Source organism: Pempheris klunzingeri, chromosome 22, assembly GCF_042242105.1.
Source record: "Pempheris klunzingeri isolate RE-2024b chromosome 22, fPemKlu1.hap1, whole genome shotgun sequence".
Classification (NCBI taxonomy): Eukaryota; Metazoa; Chordata; class Actinopteri; order Acropomatiformes; family Pempheridae; genus Pempheris; species Pempheris klunzingeri.
The window spans coordinates 8,317,584-8,339,831 of record NC_092033.1 but is presented as its reverse complement, the minus strand read 5'-3'; the positions used below and the strand labels follow the sequence as shown (position 1 = coordinate 8,339,831).

Sequence of the window (22,248 nt, the reverse complement as noted above, 5' to 3'; positions counted from 1 at the left end):
CACACACCCACTCTCACACACGCGCGCACACACACACACACACACACACACACAAAGTTTATCCCCTTGGAGAGTCTCATTAATTTGGCCAAGTTGATTTGTTCTGAAAGGCTCTCAATTCATCACAGCCAGACAGATGGTAGAGAGGGATTTCCTAGAGGAGAGGAAGAGAGGGAGAGAGAGTGGCGTGGGGCGGACGGGAAGCGAGAGTGAGGGAGGTAAAACAAGAGGACAGTAAGGAAAGTAGAAGGTAGAGAAGGGTTGAAGGACAGAGAAAAGGAGGACAGCAGAGGTATAGGAGTAAAAGAAAAAAGAGAGATGAGCAACAAAAGATCAGAGGAAGAACTCAGTGAAAAAGAGAGAGGGATTGTTGAGAGATAAATATGGGGGAGAGGTGAGTGAGCACCATCTGTCATTTTAGAGAGCGACAGGAACAGAAGAGTAGGGAGAGGAGAAAGGGATGTCGAGGGAGGAAACATGGAAGTTAAAAACAGAAAAGGACCAGGCAGGAGAGCAGTAAAGATGACTATAGATTTTTTTTCTCTCTCACTCTTTCCATGTTTTTCCTTCCTTCACTCTAAAGCAATTGTTTAACATTTTTTGAAATATGCATAGTTGATATCTTTTTCAGAGTGAGCTCGATAAGATCACCTGATTGTCATGTATGTGTATTAAATACAGAGCTGTAGTCAGGATGTGTTTGGCCTGGCTTGGCACGAGGACGGGCAGTGAACAAACACAGCTCCTGCAATATCAATAATCAATATTTGTACACTACCAGTGGAAATGTGAAAGCAGTTGCTCATATTGACAAAACCCCACAGATAACTATCACCATCATTATGTTACCTTCAGTTCTATAAAGCTTTGAAGCATCTTTCAGCTAGTTCCATTTCATGAGTTTCACCAGCAGCAAAAAACTCAAATAAATACTGCACACTGCTAAACAACAACATAGTGAAAATAGGTGAGCATTTAACAGGAGCCACATATTTCCCCTAGGAGCTAGTGAGGAGACCAAACCAGAGCTTAACGGCGAGTGAAAATCGTGTCTGTAATTTGGAAGTTGTCGCTTTAATGTAACAGCTTGATTCGCTGCTCTTTAGTGGCCAAAAAAAAAATAAATTAATGCAGGTCTAATCAACACGTTTCATCAGATACTTAAGTTCTGCTACAATAAAATTGGATTAGTGAGGTAATAAAAGAGGTGTGATCGCATACAAAAAGACACGCACACCCATGTTGATCTCCTTTCACATTATAAAAGATTGAGTAGGTAATTGAATTTCAAACCAAATTAGTGCCTCAAAATGTTGACACTTAAATCCCTTTTGATGTGTGATGAAATAGCCCTGTTATGAGCAGAAACTACCATGTAAACATTCGGAACAGAAGAAAGAGCATTTTGCATTCACTCTTTCTTTCTTTATCACACACACACACACACACAGGAACATGTTTCTCCACTATGAATGATTTAGTGAGCGTGCCTCTAACAGGCCTGCTCAAGAAGGCTGTGAAACTAGGTTAACTTAAGGTAGGCTCTGCTGATTTAGAAAGTCCGTACACACATATACCCAATGTCAACAGCATTTATTTCCATTTTAGAGAAACAGGCTATCCATTTAACACTCTGTCACTTCTGTTCCATCACCTTGGGACAGCTAAATGTCTGTGACAGCATCCTTTGTCCATCTTTTAGCTGTGTCACTGGGTTTCACAACAAAAGACACCCAATAACACAGCTGCTTTAATGTATGACTTTGTGTTTGTACAGTAGTGTTTGGCACTTTCTCCACAGGAAACACTGCACTTGCTTGTCCGATTATTTACCACAAATTTGCAGCGTTTTCAGTTTTTGTGAGTGCATGTCCTCTGTGGATAAGCTAGTTAGTCCAAGCCGACACGTGCCGCCGTTCGTTTCCATTCTTTTAATTCACAAATATCATGTGGCTCTGCTCGTGTGTGTGTGTGTGTGTGTGTGTGTGTGTGTGTGTGCCTCTGTCTGCATCCTTGACGTTCAAAAAGTTGCGCATGAGAAAGTGAGAGACACTAGAGAGAGAGAGAGAGAGAGAGAGAGAGATTATGGCGAAAGAGAGGAGGAGGAGGGGGAGGAGGGAGGGAGGTTGAGTCATCATCCTTTCGTCCAATCCCAGCTCTCTGCCTGTTGCTTTGGTAACGTGATGTCAGTGCAGCCTCTGGCGACTCCTCTGAGGTTAGCGAGCTTCAGCACAGAAGTGTGTGTGTGTGCGTGTGTGTGTGTGTGTGTGTGTGTGTGTGTGTTGTGCCTCTCTTGTAGTTGTCGCATAAAACAGCTAACTTAACTTTGAAAAGTTCAGACAGGAGAGATTCAGTTGTTTATCAGTTGTAACAGTTGAATGAGTGAGTAGTCTTAACATGCGTGTGTGTGGATGTAAGTGCATCCATTTGGAACTGTTTGCTTGTTTGTGTGTGTGTGTGTGTGTGTGTGTGTGTGTGTGTGTGTGTGTGTACTTTCCTGAGGGTGTTTGTGTCTGTTTTTCTGGGTGTGTTCATACATGTTAGTCTGTGAGGCTGTAACTGTTCTCTGGGTGCACATTTTCTGTTTTTGTGTTGTCCTGGTGCATCAGTTGCTTGCATGTGTAAGGAAGTCTGTGTGTAACAGTGTGCGTTTGTGTGTATGCACATGTGTGTATCTGTGTGTGTGTGTGTGTGTGTGTGTGTGTGTGTGTGTGTGTGTGTGTGTGTGTGTGTGTGTGTGTGTCGGGGGGGGGACTTCTATTCAAACTGATCATTATAATCAACTGGTGCTGAACTTTTTCTTTCTGTGAGGAGTCAACCAGATTTTGCCATAACTCTTTTTATTGGCTGGCACTGTGTTTGTTGCCAGGCAACATGAGTTTATCTGCCCAGGCTTTATTGAACACAGAACTGCTGCTTTTAGGAAACACAAACAGTAGTTTTGGTATTTTTGACTTGATTGGCTCTCTACTCAGGTCTGTTTGTGGAGTGAATTTCATTTTTGTCAGGGCTTTGAAAGACTTTGTGGGATGCGTGACATTAGTCAGATGTAAAAAAATGCTCTCATGCTGAATGATTTACAGCTGTAAGCTTTAAGATCTTCAGTTCGTTCTACGTTCCCATGATCAGTTCTTCAGTATGACAACAAAAAATTGACTCACTGATCCAACATATCTACTTACTGTATATATATAGAGAGAGATACAGAGATATAGTATAGATCTCATTAGATTATCACTCATTTAGCACCATAACATTGTTGCTTAGTAATTGCCCTATCTATGTTAAATTGTTTGATGTATATCTGCTGGACTCAACCAACCAAATAAGAGAGCAATAAAAAGAGGATGATAGCAAGACAATTAACATTTCTGCATTTTAGGCTCTGTATTTTCAGCAAGAATACAAAATAATCTCCAGTCAAATATTCAAAACAAAACCCAAAGTAAGAGGCACGTTTTGCAATGCAGTGACTACAAAATGTAGTTCTGTTTTACACATGATGCATTGATGCAGCCCAGCATTACCGGCAGTTTATTTTACTGAGATCATCAGTGTTGCCTCTCTGAATGCATTTTACCCTCTAGATTTATGCACAGTAAATTCAAGAACTGAAAGAGTAAAAAGGTTTATTTACCAGTCACACTTGGAAGACTGGGGCGATAGACCGACAGACGTTTTCTATTTTACAAATACTATAAAGACTGTCGATACTCCGTCTTAGGCAAAATCAATTTCAAGGAATGCAGTAGGAACAGTGCAGAGACAGCTGAATGAGCTAAAACACCTTTGTTTTCCTGCACTATTCATTCATCAACAGCACATCATAATAGTAAAATAATATGGTTATTACATCCTTTAAATCCCTTTTTTTGTCCTTGACGTTGTTGTCATGTTTGTATTTCTTAGCCAGCTTAATGAGCTTAATGCTGTTTGTCATCCCTAAACTGTTTTTCTTCTTGGACATGAAGCAAGATGGAGTTAAGAATGTGAGGTGTATTGATGACAGATGTCGGCACTGTTGCAAACATTGATGGTAAGATTAAGATTAGAATGAGGCAGAGATTTAGTTTTCACAGGGTCAAACAGTCGCATGTTAAAGAGGATAGAAAGACAGTGAGATGAGAAAGATGTAGTAGAAATAATAAGAAAAAGGACTCAGAAAAAAACTGAACTGCATGAACTGCCTCTCACTTTGTTCCATCTTACTGATGAATGTTTCACATTTGTCGATAAAAACTATAATTATGTGTTTGTGTGGGAGACAGAAAGAGAACACAAGTGACATTTCTAAGTGAGAAAGCTATAATCTCATCATGTTTGCGCTGGTATGATTGTGTCTTTGTCAGTGCTAATGTGTGTGTTTGTAAGTTTACAACAGTGAGTGTGTGTGTGTGTGTGTGTGTGTGTGTGTGTACAAGAAAGCAGAAAAGACAGAGGCAATAAAGTGAGAGACATGTTAAGTCTTCGACATTGTTCACATAAACAGTAATCTTGTTGTCCACAGCCAGTCCAAATACAAAACACACACACTTTTAAGACGTCAAACTAGGCACAAAATACCTCAAATCCAGTGAATTTTTCATTCTTATTATTATCAGACATACACAAGTGGAGGGTTTTAAGTGCTTGCACAGGAGAAATTCACCCCCAAATGTGAATGATAGTTTTGTGCAGACATTCAACCAGAATGTAATGCAAAGATATTGTGTGTTTGTCAACTTAAAAACTCACTGTACCAAAGATCTTTTGTAACAAAAGATGTAACATCAACAGTTGAACTGCACCAAATTCAGGTGAGTTACTGAAGCAAATGAGGTGCAGGTACAGAATTCGAGTTACAGCATGTAACCATAAAATAAGGGTTAGATCTGCATTGAGGATTACAATTCGCTGATATTATTTCGGCGTTCAGGGCAGTTTTTCTCATAGTTTTGGCTGTCATGTCTGTCAGTTCTAATAATGCTGTACTAACCAAAGTTCTTGTTGAGATGTGGGAACATGTTTTAACAAATTGGACAGGAGAAAAAACACATGCAGTTAGAAAATACTCACACAAGTTGTAAGCAGTTTGGCCAGTTTGCAGTATGTACGATAATTAAGTGTGCATAAGACATAAGCGAGTATGTATGCTAACGTTTTATAAAGTGTGATGTGAAGCTGGTTGCCATGCCCTCAGATCTCAGAAATGACTTAATGCCCCATGAAAGTCTTGTTTCACCTTTCTGCAGTGATGTAGGAGTGTACTCCAGGGTGTGTCAGTACACTGTGACATCACTGTTGGGTGTCGGCAGTGATGTTGGGTGGTCTGAGGTAAAACATGCTTAAAACCATCTCGGTGAGAACAACATTATTATAACCAACAGGAATGATGGCCAGAACTACAAAAATAATACTCAAGCTTTAATAAGCCAGAATTATTTTGTATTTAGTAAAGTAAGTGTGAATTTTAAATTAAGACCTAGTTCTCACACATTCCTAAACACACACAGACGCCATCCCTAATTCCTTGTTTTCCTCTCCACACCTCCCACCTCCACTTCTCTTGTTGTCTATACTCAGACACTGACACACACACACACATGCACAAATAAACACACACATAAGTGAAAGAACGATAAACACACACACACACACACTCTCTCATGCACACTGCTCACGCACAACCATTTGATCTCGCTCGCTCTATTATTGATAGCCACGCTTGGTTGAAATGAAAAGGGTTTCCAACTCATAATATTATTAAAAATCAATTCATCCTCTTTCATCCCCTCTGCCTTTTGTCTTATCCTTTTCCTGTCCTCCCTCATGTTCCTCTTCATCCTTCAATCATTCTCTCTCCACCTGGGCCACCTGATTCCATTATATCAATTAATCTGTTCCTTTGATTACAGTGTCTGTGCTCTGTTGATGACCTGTCTCTCTCTGTGTGTCGTGAGTGCAGCCCACACTCTTTTCGTTCTTGGTCTAGCATGTGTATATGTGTGTGTGTCTCTCTTACTTCTTTGCTCTTTTTCCCTTTGGTGTTGGTGTTATATCTGCATTACACCTCCATTGAAAAGCATACTGCTGCAAAGTGTGTGTGTGTGTGTGTGTGTGTGTGACTCACATCTGCATGTATGTGTATGTGTGTGAAAGAGAAACAAAAAAGACTGAAATGACCTCCTCACTAGTGGCCTTATTTTCAGTGTCCCCTCTGTGCCCAGGGACTGAGCTGTTGTGCCAGTTTAATTTATTGACTCTGTGTGCGTGTGTGTGTGTGTGTGTGTGCCTATATATTTAGCCTCGACTCCAGGGTCTTGCTAAGGGAACCATCAACACTGGCGCTGCTCTGTGGTCATTTAACACAAGCTGACCTCCTCTGCCACCTCAGCACAACGCACAGGCACATGAGCACGAACACACACACACACACACACACACACACAGTCAAATACGCTAAACGATGTGAAAAATGTGTGAATGCACGCAGGCACCCTTTAATAGAACTGCAGTGTCACCACACACTGCTTCAACCAAATAAAGAAATACAACGAGATAGATAGATAGATAGATAGATAGATAGATATTGCCTTACCTCTCTCCCTCTTTTTCCATCATCTGCCTTTCTCTCTCTTTCTTCACAGTCTGTCAGACACTTGACACTCTCGCTGCTCCGTGTAGCAGTAGGCCAGCAGGCTGGTCACCTCTCCCTGTCTCTTTCTGCCTCTCTGTTCAATTATAGTGAGCTTTAGTGGCAAGACTATGCAGCCCTGGCTTCTTAAAATGTATCATGTATAATGTTACACTGGTTACATTTTCTCCAGCCCCAAGCACTACATTCTTGTACCCCACAGAAGTCATAGGAAGGTGGTTAGGGCAGATGTTTGCCATTTTTCTCCATACATTCAATGCACTTCTGCCAATTATGGTCTAAGATGCATTCATTTAACTTTACTGGACTATTAATAAACAAATGCGCCAAAGCAGTGAAGGTTCCTTTTAGGCACAGCTGGTGCATTCGTAGAATCTTGTCTTTGTCTCCTCTTCGCTCTGTCTGTGTTTATTGGTGTTTCTTTCCTCCTCCTCCTACCCCACCATCTTTGTTGCTGTCGTCCTGTAGTCTGTTTACCCTTTTGCAGCCTCCCGTTTCTTTCTTGCACATTCTTTCTTCCCATCGCCTGCAGTTCACATCCCTCCGTCACCCATCCCTCTATCTCGTTAGTGTAATAACCAATTAACTCCAGCTCTTGGTCGCTTACATTTTTTATTTATTTCCTCATTAATTCATTTCCTGTTGAAAGCGCACTCTGCTGTGATTGGCAGCTCGCTCTAATTGCAACTCAGACTGTGAGTGCACAGGATACGCTCTCGCACAAGCGCACTCACAAACACACACGTTCAAGCTCATGAGCACACACATACTTTCAATTGCATGCATGCAAGGTCATGCATGTCTTTGTGTCCCCACTTGTATGCAAACTGCAGACACACTGAGTAATGTGCTCTTAGCTCTGCACACTCACTTTGGGAAAAAAAACACATCTATTACAGCACACATACACATTTATTACAGCACATGTACACACACAGAGAACCCACATACACAGACAGAGAGGGATCAGTGTGATGGTTTTAATTAGATTTGGCCTATCAGCCTCCAACTCAGAGAGCGAAAGAAGGCAGATTACTGCTGCCCTCCATCATGGCCTTCCAACTCTTTATCTGAGATTATAATGGAGGGGGACGACTTCAAGGTCACCAGCACTATTGAGTTGAGGAGATGTGTGGGAGAGGGTGTTTAAATAGCTGAACAAAAAATTCACAAATCACATTTAGAATAACACTTGGAAAGTCACTTGTGTTTTTCATACAGATGAAATAGCAGTGTTTTTCTGTGATTTCTTTTCTTGGGTGACAAAATGGCAAATCACATATTAAAATGTGTTGCTAGAGCAGCGGCTGTGGAGTCATATGAGCTGCATGAACAGATAAACAACTCCCCAATCAGCTAAACAAACTTTTCTGTATACATGACTGATTACAGGCTGATTAGAGACACGATTCAGCATCACGACTAATTTTCAAGGGATTGGACTGAATCCATGATAGACACGCTGACCGAACCAAGACACTCATAAACTGAAACACACACCTTCAGACAGAACATGCCAGAGCCTTTTCCTTACAACATCCAGACTGAACCTCATGAGTACATGCAGCTCATGATTTATTCTTACCCTCTCTGATCCATAATTCATCACCTAATAGCATTTTACAAGCGTAATTGAATGAGCTATGTTGAATATTTCTGCCCATAGCTACAGTATGGACTAAAATAAACCATTTATAGATTTAGCTCCTTAGCTACAAATTAACACATTTCACAAACTTCACATTTTTGCTGATATTACAAAGGTGTGCTCTAGTTTTAGATTGTATTTTTCCCACTGCTCCAGACAACCAATTTCTTTAATTTCAGTTATAGCACAGTAACTCCGACAAAAAGTATTTTTCTAAATATAACATTGTGTAGTTGTTATTTAAATTGCTTAGATCCCTCTACAAAGTGTAGTTGTTGGCACTATTTATAGGTGGATGGGGTGTTATTGGCAACATTTGGACTCATGACATGTATTTCTAAAATCTTAGTCATTACCCTGATAGTGATCAGCTCTGTCTACCTCACATAAAAATCATTCCATTGATTGAGTTCCTCCGCAGTGAGGTATACAAATATTGAATCGGTGCTCGGTTTCATGAGATAACTTCAATTGAGGTATGGGAATCGGTATCGTATCGGGAGAGAAAAAGTTGGATCAGTGCTTCCCTGGCATAAGAAAATACATGTATGGTCCTTTAATGTATGTCTCTTCCCCTTTGGCCCTGCAACCAGACCTAAAAATGACCAACTCATAAACTTATCTCCCTCGTGATGAAGGCTTTCTGCCTCCAGACTCCATCACAATAATTATTCTGCTGCTTGTATTTATTATGTGCATGTGTGTGGTTGGCTATTAGTGTATGCTGTGTACCTAATATGAGCAAGGATGTGTGAAAGGAAGTGGGTGTGTGCGCTGGCATGTGTGTTTATATGTGCTCTGTGCACTGCGAGCACTGTGGAGGCTTTCCCTGTGTGGCTGTACAAAGCACGCTGGGAGAGAAAACGCTGAGTCTTTGATGCTAATATGAAGTGTCATATCTTCCTTCGCAGTGTGTGTATTTGTTGTGTGTGTGTTGGTGTATACAGTATGTGTGCTCCGAGAACTTATGCAATTACAGTCCTTTTTGCATTACCACGCTGACTAAAATGCTGATGGACGTACAGCCCTAAGCTGACACAAGCAATCACTCTGCTGCCGTGTGTGCGTGTGTGCGTGTGTGAAACACGTACAAACACACTAATTCTGGGCTTAATGTTTTGTGACTGCGAGTTATGTTGTAGGCAGAGGTTGGACACACACACACATACGCGTGCACGGACACACACTGTCTAAGAATAGTCAATTCACACAGCAGTGCCGAGGCTCAGAAGGCCGGTTACTGTAAAAGGATTTTCATAAGTTGAGTTCTGAAGGCAGAGCTGATCTGTACAGCAGGTCCTCTTCTGCTCCTCCAGCCTGAGAGCCGAGCGGGAGATAAAGTCTCTCACCCTGGGACATTAATCGGCTCATTAATGTTCTTTCTTCTAAACTGCTAGAATTAAAGTTTCCCACTCCGTTTATGGTCTACCATTGCTGCTATAACCATTACTTCTAAATGAATCACTACTTAAACTCAAAAAAAAATCACAGCATTTTCTACTAGTCCTGCTGGTATCATTACTACAGCAGTATCAAGCCTGTTGTCACACCACTTACTCTCACACATTGTACCATTAGGAATCATACTTTTTTCCAGGGTTTCCATCTTCAAAGTTCATTCTTGACCTTAGAAGTAAGAGTTTGACCAAAAAAAACATGAAAAACTAAAGGTAGCACTTAGCTTTTTTGAGAGCTTTCAACTGTATCACACTGACAGCTTCTGAGTTTGCATGTTAAACAGCTCCTTCTCTGTAACAACTTCAAACTCCATCCATTGATGAGACCGTAATTTGGTTAAGAGCTTAGGGTAGTTGGTGCATGAAATTAGAAATGCAATGTAAATCTGTAATGTAAATCTAATGTGTATAAATGCCTTTACTGTCTTAGCAAGAGAGGTGATGGAAACCTGTTAGGTCTGCACCATGACAACATTCAAGCCTTGCAATCCCAACAATAGTAAAAAAGGTGCAAAGGTAGATAAAAAAGATAATAATACCTGAAAGATCATGCTGTGCAGCCACAGGTGGTGTTGTCTTCCTGCTTCCATGTCGTTGCTATGACACTTTCAGCATGTGCAAGTAACGTTTGCACCTGAGGTAGAAGCATTTGAGATTCAGAGCCCAAGTATTAGTCTAGCACAGATGTTTCCTTTCCTCTATCCATATACACTATATCTGCCACATTCTCCTCTTCTTCTTATATTGGTACTGTAACTACTGTACTCTCTATCTTCTACTTCTTCCTAACGTCCCTTATCTTCCCTCTCCTCCCCCTGGTTATCTGCTCTTCAAATGTATCCATTTAACTCTATTCTGTCTTTATGTTCAGGTTTGTCATGCTTAATTCACCCCTTTTCTCTCTCTGGTTCTCTCTCTCTCTCTCTCTCTCTCTCTCTCTCTTTCAGCCATCGGGGTCCAGACGACTCTGGAGGCGATTGAGTCCAGATTCTGGGCCACCACAGTACAAGTAAGTACATACAGTTTCACTTTGATGTAATTGTTCCCCGCTGTGATGTTTCTTCATGAATTTTGTGAATCGGTCCAATTGTTCATTTACAAAAACAGAACACTGACAAGAGGATGAAAAAGAAAAACTCACCCTTGAATGTAACTATAAGATGACTTCTTGCTAACAGTGACATTTAGTGGACCTTGCCTTCTGAAATTTAAAAAAGATTAAATGATGAATGACTCTTACACTGTTTTGTTTGTATTTTTCAATGTCCCCTATAAAACAAGTTGATTGTAGTATTATACTGGCACTAATTAGAAATGTTTGATTTATTTATGGTTGCACTGAATGATGCTAGTGGAATACAAACAACACAATAATGCTGTTCTTCAGTTACTGAAGAATAATAACTTTGTGTCAATTATAGTGATGAGAACACTGTCTGCTTCAGGGATTTAACCCGTGGCCGTCGCCCTGTGTTCAGAAATATCCCTTTAAACCAACAGGCCATTCTGACACCATTTATTACTGTACGACAAGGATTATTATAGGTACTTTTTCTGCTCCATTAGTTGGTAATTACAGCTTTTAGACTTTGTTTAATTCAAAGCTTAATGCAGTGTTTTCCATATCACTGCACCCGCCATTAAATGAGTGCTTATCCTGCTTAAAATGTTATTTTGAAAGATTAAATATAATCTTTAGAATTGTTTTCAGATGATATTTTTGTGTGCTGCTCAGAGAATTTCATCAGTACTAGTTTCAGTGGAGGTTCCCATCATGCTTTGAGCTCTTCCACACAGTTGAGAAAACATTTTATTCAGGAAAACTTGCTTAATTTGGCGTAACGCCTTTGGTGTAGCAGGTGTTTCATAGCTTGGCAGTTCCCCTCCTCTGCTTCCATGGCTGTAAATGACAGCAGTTAAAAGAGCATTAAGGCTGCTGGCTAGCCATTAAATGATGGATAGCTACCTACCACAGCTATGCCTAGTCGCTTCCAACTGTGTGTGTGTGTTTGTGTGTGTGTGTGTGTGTGTGTGTGAGTGTGTGTGTGTGTGTGTGTGTGTGTGTGTGTGTGTGTGTGTGTGTGTGTGTGTGTGCATGCGCGCGTGTTTGTATGTGTGTGTTTTGGTGTTTGTGGAGGTGTGAAGAGGAGAATTCTGTATATGTGTATGTGCCTGTTAATGTGTGTCAGGTTGACAGGGACCATATGCATGACCATCTGCACACAATTGTGTTGTTATGTCCATATTCATCAACCAAGAACTCATTAGCATCATTTGCAGTAGCCTTGTTATCCACTAGATTTATGCTGTATATAGAGTCATTCCCATTTTCATTTACGGTGTGCTCTTTCCACTCTCTCCTCTCCTGCCTCTCTCCTTCTCACTTCTTCCCCCTAATTTCTGTTCTTTTCCTCCATGCTGTTTGTCCTCCCTCCCTTTCTCATCTCATGCACTCCCTCCTGCTTTCCTCATCTCCTCTCCTCAACCGTCCCTCTTCTCCTCAGATGGCTTACATAATCATCTTATCTTCCTGTCATGTTTTCACCGTCAAGCATCTTTATTTCATAGCGCTTGTGTGTGCATGCACTCACAGTTATGTGCTTGTCTTGACTGTGTATGTTTATGTGCGTCCCTGCATGGGTGTGTGTGTGTGTGTGTATGCGTGAAATCCTCTCTGCAGTCTATTTTTAAGTGTTCAGCTCCCCTCAAGGGTGAAGATACTGTACCTACTGTAAATCCTAAATGAAATACTTCAGGAGAAGTGCAATAATCGGTCACATGGCTGCCACAAGCATCTACCTAAAATGTCTTCTGTGAAAGAGGGTCGTATTGGCGCAGTTGCTTAAAAAACAGACAGTGCTGTAATGTGTAACCGTGAGTTCATACCAAAAGCGAATAAATTGTTTTTTTTTGATTGAAAGTCAATGCAAAGACGAGAGTCGAGGCAAAGTTGCACCGAGTGACAGGAGAGAACAAGTGACGCGAAGAGTTCGCGTTTCACATGCGTTGAAAATATTCAACTTGAGAAAGAAAGAAAGAAAGAAGAACTTTGTGTTGCTCAAACAAGGAACGAAAATTTACTTTGCTTTTGGTGTGAAGGCACAGTTAAGAGAAAGAAAATATCCTTATTCCCCCATGTTGTCTATGCAGTGTGTAACAGCAAAGGCATTTGATTTATTGTGGTAATGCTTTGGTAACGATTCATGCATGCATTAAAAAGTATTGGTTGTCTATGATTTTCATCAAGTTAAATAATTATTGCTATGCTGTAATCGCTAACATGCTTCATCATTAATGTGTTTGGGAGAAACTGCACAAAGCCCTCAGATCTCAGGAGAAGAGTTACATAAGTGAAAGAATCTGACTTCATAGCTACAGCTTAAGGTTGACCACCTTAAAAAAAAAGATGGTATTGGTTGATGAATTATGAATTAGTGAGGGCAGAAGTAAAGCATAAGCTGCAATCTAATAGCAAGGAGCCAGTCAGAATGTTACAGTTTTTCTCAGTTGTTCACTCATGTTCTCTGAAAGCATTTCTCATGTTCTCAGACCTCGACACGCAAATCCCAAACCACAGCGTTATATTGTGTTAAGTTATGTCTTCTCAGAATGATGTTTTGTGTTCAAATGACACAAACATACCATCATATGAATAGAGATTTCTAAGAGCCAGTTGAACACTGATGAGTTCAGTGTAAAACAAGCACCAGTATAAATGTCTTATCAGGAGACTTTACGTTTATGTTCAGTATCACTTTTCTTCTGTGAAATATTTCAGTGTAATTTTTTTAATTCAAACGTAAAACACACAAATGTGCTGTAATATAAACAAAATATGTTTTTAATATTTTTCCCACAATACTGTATACATCCCAACAAACACTAATTTGGATGTGTAAAGTGTTCTACAGAACTATAATGTGTTGAAAATGTACTGTATACAGTTTTTAGAGGTAAAAAAACAAATTAGGCTGCATCCTGTCTTGTGTTTTGGTTGCCCTCTCTGCAGAACCTCCCTCAATGTTACACCAGTGGCCCAAATCTCATTAGAGTTTATGGCTCTCTGTGGTCTTGCTCTTCCTCCTCCTCCTCCTCTTCCCCATCCTCCAAGTCTCCCTCCTCTTGCTCTGCCTCTCTCATCTATGTTGGCATCAGTTGCTCAAAAAACGGAAGAGCTCATCTGTGATCTTTTTATTGCTCTAGCTGAAAAGTGGATTGTAGGAAATTTATGTTCGGCATTTTGACAAAAATTTTGTTCAGTGTGAACACGAGAGATTTTATTCATGAAGATGGTGCCAAATGTAGAGATTTGTGTGTAGTCGTCTGAAAAAACACTGCGGTCAAAAACTGCAATCTGAGTGAATAGCAGGAAATGTGCTCATATTTTTTTGCAGAATTGGTTCAGGGGGCTAAAGTATGAGTTGTCGTCATTGTGCCTCAACTGCCTGTGTTAGTGTGTAAACAACTGAGAAAAATCTATTTTTGTGTGGTTTATTTGTTGTCAAAATATGTCAATAAAAATGATATTAAAACTGTAATAGGAAAATGCTCTTACAGTTACTGACAAAGAAAGAGTAGAAATATACACATATAAAAAAAGGAGACTGTGAATATGTGTACTTCGCCGCCCTGCTCAGCCGACAGGACATATACGTCTCTCACAGTCCATTGCTGCCATATTTGGTCTGACAGCGAGCGGCGATGCAGTGAGAGAGCTATGAGGTGATCGTAATGAGAGTCAAAAGATGATCGATTTCTTTGCCATTCGCATCTTGGCATGCTCTTTATCTCATGGACAAGACTCTGAAGACAGTTTTCCCCTCTCCATAATCCTGTATTTGTTACTTATTGTTTCTGTGTTTGTGATATCACTGCACTGCAACTTTTGAAATAGGAAATGAAGGTTTTTCATGTGTAATTCATGAAATCAGAGAATGTTTTCTGCAACAAAAATATTTTATAGTTTTATTAAAATGTCTTTAGAAATGCAGCAGCTTTCTTCAAAATGAATTTATGCAACTTGATGATTTGTAAAATCGGGCATTGAAGCATAGCAAAGCACAGTATAGAGTGATACATCATGGTTATAATAACGGAGTGTGTTGCTTACTTTGAGTTTAAGTGTGTAAGTGAGCAGACAGCTGGGTCATCAGCCGCAGTGAGAAAGTGTTCGATTGCGGTTCGGGGAATGAGAGTGATAATTGATGCTCTCACCATCACCTTGACTCCTCCTGGAGCCTCTAGACGAGACACATTTACCAACACAGGATGTGTGGGAACAGCCTCTTACACTCTGTTCAGACTGAGGAAGCTGGCTCTGATGATGGCGGTAAAGAGTGCTGGAGGAGACATAGAATTGTTGCTTATAGAGGCGATAGCACACATTAAATACTCCAATACAGCAAGATGTGATTAACACATTGTCAGTTTTGATTTTAAATCATTAGGGGCAGGATTGCAGATGGTGAAGGCAGTATAATAGTCCATCTGGCAATCCAGCTGAGAATAAAAATTTTGGTTTTATGATCCATTAGGGTAAAATTCTCTTTTTAGACGGGAAATATTACAATTGTCATTCCTCCATTTAATTTACTATGCACATTCATGCTCCCCCCAAACACTGTGATTGCAAGTCTGTAGGCTTGAATCTCTTGGACTCGCAGAAACAGATGATTTAGCTTCCTACTAACTTTGTCCCTCATCGAGCCAAGCTATTTGCCAACAGATGGGTAACCATCATCATTTCTGTCAGTCCACTTACCAAATTGTGGTTTATTTTAGAAGGCAGCGGTGGGAAGCAGAGAGAAAGACTGACACTTTGCTGTAATAGGATTGAAAAGGATGATAGATTGTCTCATTCACACTTCGACACGCTCCATATAGCCTGACCATGATTCCAAAGACATATTGTCCATAGACACCAAGCCACACATACTGTAGACTTAAGATGTGAAATTGTTTGGAGGCAAAATTTACAGACATTGTTAATAGAGAACTCACTGTCCACCTGCAAAGGCTGGTAATCCTAAATAAATCCTATTATTATGAAGACGCACCAAACATCTACATAACTTTTTCATAGATTTCTTAAGGCCTGCTTTAAAACCTGTTAAAATCATAATGAAATGCCTATTGTTGAAACAAGTGCTCCGAGAAGATGTATGGCTTTGTTGACAGCGAACCAACAGCAACAGAGTGAGACAGTCTAGTCAGTGTGCTGACTTACACATCATTAACTGAAGTAATGTTTCTCTCCCTTCTTCTCTCTCGCTCTCTCTCTGTTCCTCTTTTCACGTCTTCTCAGCCAAATGACACAGATGTAAGTATGCGTAATCTCCCCCGTCTCCTCATTTTGCAAAACATCACTCCACTTTTTGCACGGAACCAAATTTAACATCTTCCGCACCTGCTGAGCTCTGTGAAATCAGCATCACACTTCACTTAAAGCACATTACACACACGCGCACACACACACACATACACACACACACACACACAGTCACAAACCTGCAGAAAAATAACATGCACAAACTTGCAAACAAGACACTCGGGAACTCATCGCAGGTAGACGAGACATGTCACACACAAATTAACACCTTCTCACCAGCAGTGGGTTTTATTTTTTCACACTCACATGTACATATGCACTTGTCTTACTCTGACACACATTCAACACCTCTACAGACAGGCAGAGCATGTGTTCAAATAAGTCCTCACATATACAAACATGCCGTCCTCTAAACAGAACTCGACAGATAATAACACATATCACACTTCGGATCACTGACACCTATTATTTTCTTTTGGAAAAGCCTTCCTGTGTTTAATGAGGGTGAAACACATCACAAACATTTTCGTTTCTTTCTGTCCGTCTCCTCGTTCGTCCTCCAGTGCTCTGATGTAGACGGGGTTTGTCCTCTTCGGTGTGACAGCTTTGTGAGTATATCTTGCTGTTTGTCTTACTGATACGTAGTAATATACATTTTCAAGCTGGCATGAATTGATTTACTATGTAAAGCTACTATATGGAGCCACAAAAGTAAGAAATCATGTATCTTTAAAGTAACTCTTGGTTTGAATTATATGAATGATTGTGCTTATTGTTATTTTTGTCACAGATCCTTACATAAGTAATTGCCGTCTCTGTCTCTTTTTCTCATCTCAGGATATCGACTGCTACTTGATTGACAATAATGGCTTTGTCCTAATTTCAAAGAGGCGCGATAATGTGAGTTCACAAGCACACGCACAGACACGGAGAAAATGCGCTTTCCAGACTTTCTAGTCTTTGACCTGATTATTTGAGAGCTCTTAAGCCTGTCATTAGCTGTATTACCTAACAAGAAAGGAAACACACTACAGGAATACTTATCCAAAGTATTCTGTGCCCTTCATTTAGAAGTACATTTATGTATCTGGCAATTATTGAGTGAGTCTCTCACCTCTCATTCTGCTCACCAGCAGTGCAGATATCCTGTCAGTGGTCAGGACGCTGTGTCCAACAGTCAAACTAGCTGAGAATAGGACTCAAAACCACTTTAATGATATGTTTGTAGAATGACTTCCATGGCCTTTGGCTTAAGTTGAAAAAATATTTTAAGGAAATTCTACCAAGATGGAGAGATACAGTGTTTTTACATAGTAACATTTTCAAATTTCAGCCTTTTCCCACAGCCACTATCAATAATAGGTGATAGTTGCAAGCAATAAAATGAGTCAGTGTTCATGAATCACAATGACTGTATGAGTAGTACAGCACCACAGAGGCACAAGGGACAAGCATTCCCAACCTGCAATTATGCAACAGAAAAAACTAGTAAGTAAAACAGCAATGTGTTCTGTAATTTTACTGCAGCAGTGATCGTTTTTAGTTAGTTTTTGTACTTTTGCCTCTTTTTATCATACATACATACATACATGTTCAGCATCAACATAAAGTTCTGGAGCAAGAAGCAGCACTCGGCCAATCTGACAAAAAATATCTTGTGTGTGATGTGTCATACGTTGTAATTTGATTCATTTGAACAATCAGAAGTTCATAAACAAGGACCACAATCTCAACAGATGTATACTGTGTTGTTATTGATTATAGATATAATGTTTAATAAATGTATAGACTCTTAAAATGTGCCTATATGTGTGTGTATATGCTGCTGGCTGTAGCTCATATTTATTGCACAGACATTAAAGTAAAGTCTCATCTAACTCTTGTGAATAGCATCATTCCCCAAATGTCTAACCGTTCCTTTAGAAAGATTCCTGTAGGTCCCTGCCTTTACTTTACTGAGTGAAGGAGACACAACTTCAACAAAACCATGTGTGCGAAAAAACATTGCTTTTAAACCAACAAACCATTTGGATGAATAATTGATCGAACAGTTCACATTGAGGTGAAAGTGGAAAGGAAAAGGGGTTTATATTCCCTCATTTTATCATGATATGAGTTTGATGTGTTCAGATCGTTTCATGCTGTTTCTTTTTTTGCCTTTTCTGTTTCCTGATAGGCGGGAAGATTCTTTGGCGAGGTTGACGGCTCAGTGATGACCACGCTAATAAGAATGGGCATGTTCAAGAGGTAAATGTCTGGTTGAAATCACCTGACTGGTTTACAGGACCTGCATGAGCTAAGGCTTGTTAAACTTCATGCAAACTTCTCGAAATCTCTACGCCGCAGTGCCCCCACATTGCTCCGCTCGTGACACCATTCATTTGAATCTGGCTCATGAATTTTACTACATGTCATCCCCATGCTGTGTCACAAACAGAAGTGTTTCCTGTTGAGTCTGGTTGAGGAGGCTGGCTTGCAAATGTTTTCCATTTACTTCTTTGTTCTTATGCACCTAAGCCATGCATTAGTATGCACGTGAAACCCAGAGCCTGGAGGGCATGCTTTGCTGTCATTGTAGAGACTCAGAAGCTTTGTTTTCACTGCTATATAATGCCAGAGTCTCTGTCCCAGTGTTGTACTCTATACGTGTTTAGGATAGCTAATTCATCTTTCAACCCATCTTTGTATTTGTGGTGTACACATACACATCCCTGCTTTTCCCTTTTTGCTCCTCTTTGAGCTTCTTTGGCTGCTCTAGACCCCCCCCCCCTTACTTTTTGCCCGTCTTTTATGTTCGAAATCTCATGAGTGATGTGCTATTTTTAAACAGCTAAAAGATTTCGTCATGCTTCATTTGACACAGGATATTACATAACTGGTTTTGAGCTTGCATGCAACTTCTGTGGCTGTGTGTGTTTACATGTTTACACTCTGTATGTGCAAATGTGTGTGTGTGCTTATGTGTTGTTCTGAGTCTGCCTGCGTATGGACCAAATATACACAGTGTAGAAAAACAAGACAAATTCAAACACCTCTTCTGTTTAGAAGGACCTCTGGCACTGAGATGATATCTCTCAGGCTTCTTTCTCTTTTTAAGTTAGAGATCAGGGTTTCTATAAAGGTTAAGCTCAGCTATACAACACTGTACGTAATAGTCTGGAGGGGGTCAAGGAATCGATGTAAGCTGGTGAAAGACTGCCTAAAGAGCAACATCATGTGTTTGTGTGTGTGTGTTTCCTCAGGGTGTCCTTGTTCGACTACCAGGCCATGTGTAAAATGAGCTTACACTCTGTCAGCAGTGCCCGTCCACTCCTCAGTGTATGTCCAGTACACTCACTCTGTATACAACATCATCACCATAATGGTCCAATCAATTCTACACTAACTATAATCTATCTATCTGTCTATTTCTTCAGCCTCTGTATGGTTTGGCTTCAGCCCTCAAGTGGTTCCTCTCCAACTTCCTACTGTAAGTGTTGCTAGGGGCAACCAGAATGTCAGTATATCCAAAATAAAAAGGGATTGTTGTTGAAAATGTGCTGTTACGTGTCAAATTCAGTGAAATCTGTTTTTTGTGTAAAAGTTTTTTTTCTTGGTTGACAATACAAAATTATTAGAGGAATGATCAGACACTTTGGAAAAAGGCCTATTCGCTTTTTGTTGAGAGTTAGATAAGAAGATCAATACCACTCTCCTGTCTGTTTGGTAAAATGTGAAGCTCACGCTAACAACAATCAAAGGGGGAACAGCTAGACTGTGTTTCAAGCAAACAAAATCCACCTGCCAGCATCAGTAAAGCTCCTTAATTACCATGTTATATCTTGTTTGTTTAATCCCTTAAAAAAAAGAATTCATTGGTTTATGGGAAATTGTGTGCATAACTGTAACTATTTATAGTCTCCAGTTTTTTCCGGTAATCTCACAGTGACAACAAGACTTCAGGATACCATGCCGGACAAGAAATAACCGGCACCAAAACCACAACGTTTCGTCTTTAAAGTCTTTACACCCTTTTTTATGGATTAAACAAACAAGACATAACGTGTTAATTAATGAGCTTTAGAGATGGAATATTTTGATACCTTTGTCTGACAAGCTTTTAAGCTTAATGACAATCGCTTCATATTTACTGTACAGACATGAGAGTGGTATCAATCCTCTCATTTAACTTTATGCAAGAAAGCAAATAAGTATATTTCCCAAAATGTTGAGCTGTTGCCTTAAAGGTATCAACTGAAATTGGATCAAGGGTCATTTATAAAGGGGCCTTGTTTTAGTAAGAAAAACAGCTTCCGTTTTTACTGTAGTTACTTGCTAAGGGTAAAGTCACTGTGACATCCAGCATCCAACAGCTTCATTAAAAAGAACAGCCTGGTTATCCAGTTAAGAAAAAAATGTCTACCAAAGATACCAATTACTGCTGAATAACTTGAGGACCCATTTTAATATTCCCATGACAAAATGTTGGATCCTGGCCCAGTTTTTGGAAGCTGCATGCAATCTGCTTTGGTCTGTAATGATGGCCACCTAATTGACTGCCTCTCTCTGTGACCACTCTCTGCTCTGCTCTCTTCCTCACAAGGTTTCTCCTGGAGTTTAATATCTGTGGCTTCTGGCACACGGAGCATTTCGCTGACGGTGAGCTCTGCAAGAAAAAATGTGCCAGTTAAGGTCAAACTCTGTCCATCTTGAAGACAAACGTCCTTCCACATGTGCTTCGAAATGTATATGTCAAGTATATTCTGTAAACCCTCAGAGCAGATCTGGATCACTGCAATCTTTGCCTGTACCTTTTATTTTAATCAATAATACACATACCATCTACATGGATTTCAAATAAGTTCTTCATAGATCTCAAATAATATTTAAATATTGGCATGAATACTCACCATCAACCCTTCGCTCACTCAAAAAAAAACTACATTTTCATCATTATGGAAAAACAACATTGTTTCCTCTGATCCTCTCACCTCTCATCTGCCTCTTTCTCTCCATCAATCACACTCCTCATTACTCCACCTGTCAATCATCCACTCACTCTTCCTGCTACTCCACATCATCATCATCATCATCATCATCATCATCATCATCCCTCCATTCAGCCAAGGCATCTTTCAGCGTGTGTGAGTATCTGTCTTGTAGTTTTTTTGAGGACGATCTGCGAGCTGTGAAATCCCCTTTTTGCGTTTTGTGTTTCATGTGTGATGTAGCGTTTGTTGTATACTTCAAACAAAATGGAATTTGGTGTGTCTGATTGCATAAGTCAATTTCAGTGGGAGCAGGCACACTTGGCAGGTTCAAAAACAAAGAATAAGAATAGATTTAGACTGAAATAAATGTAATTCTGCGGAAGTCAGACTGAAAACATAGCTCACAACCAGACGCGTGAAATTTCAGCAAACTATTGCAGCTCTTCCTTCTGTTTTCAAACTCATCATTTTACCTGTACACAGACACCGAATGTGTAGCATTTAAATAGTACCCAGAGTTCTCCTGTTAAAGAGTTTCAGCCTGTCAATCAACAACACAATGACGCACATACACTTCCACGCACACTCATTCATATTCCCAACGTCAACACATGACCCATTTCTATTTTTCTATTAGCCTCAGCTCATAAGAAAAAAGGGGACATCCTGCAGCCGTGTGACACAGAGTACCCCAGCTTTGTCTACGAGCCATCAGTCAAGGAGACCAACAGCATTATTAAGTGCGGACGCTGCCAAAAGTAAGCGCACTCACATGCACACTTACGCACGCACAAATCTGCAGTGCAGTCCTCTCTAAGCCCTCGACCAGTCTTATTAAATTGCCCCCCCAAAATCCATCTTCTACGGCTTTGCTCTGGTCTGTATACTGAGAGCAGTGTGTGTTTATACAAGAGTATCAGGAAGAGGGGAAATAAGTAGAAAGGAAGAGAATTAGATGAGGGTGTACAAGGTTATAGAAAGACCGAGAAGCATGTGGAGAGTGAGAGACAGAGAGAGAGAGAGAGAGACTGGAGAACTGAGAGAAAGTATTAAGAGAGGTAAATGAAAAAAACAGAGATGGGGGAGAGTTGGTGACGGAAACAGAGATGGAAAAGCAGTGGGAGCTTGGGCTTGAGGAGGGGGAGTGTGTGTGTGTGTGTGTGTGTGTTTTAAAGAGAGATGGTGGTGCTGTGGTAACTCTTATTTCAGGA

General features: G+C 40.3%; 2 protein-coding genes across 2 annotated transcripts in view; one reads left to right on the top strand and one right to left on the bottom strand.

The window, feature by feature from the left end:
• lrtm2a (leucine-rich repeats and transmembrane domains 2a) overlaps positions 1-7,144 on the bottom strand; it is a 36,713-nt gene extending 29,569 nt beyond the window's left edge. The window contains 1 exon segment of the mRNA XM_070854197.1: positions 7,073-7,144. Coding sequence (XP_070710298.1) covers positions 7,073-7,144 — 72 coding nt within the window.
• The window catches only part of cacna2d4a (calcium channel, voltage-dependent, alpha 2/delta subunit 4a), an 83,889-nt gene that overhangs the window by 58,230 nt on the left and 3,411 nt on the right, over positions 1-22,248 (top strand). Inside the window, exons 28-37 of the mRNA XM_070853484.1 lie at positions 10,687-10,748; positions 16,044-16,058; positions 16,631-16,675; positions 16,905-16,967; positions 18,244-18,314; positions 19,310-19,385; positions 19,484-19,536; positions 20,650-20,705; positions 21,170-21,190; positions 21,675-21,795. Coding sequence (XP_070709585.1) covers positions 10,687-10,748; positions 16,044-16,058; positions 16,631-16,675; positions 16,905-16,967; positions 18,244-18,314; positions 19,310-19,385; positions 19,484-19,536; positions 20,650-20,705; positions 21,170-21,190; positions 21,675-21,795 — 583 coding nt within the window. The remainder of the gene's footprint in view (positions 1-10,686; positions 10,749-16,043; positions 16,059-16,630; positions 16,676-16,904; positions 16,968-18,243; positions 18,315-19,309; positions 19,386-19,483; positions 19,537-20,649; positions 20,706-21,169; positions 21,191-21,674; positions 21,796-22,248) is intronic.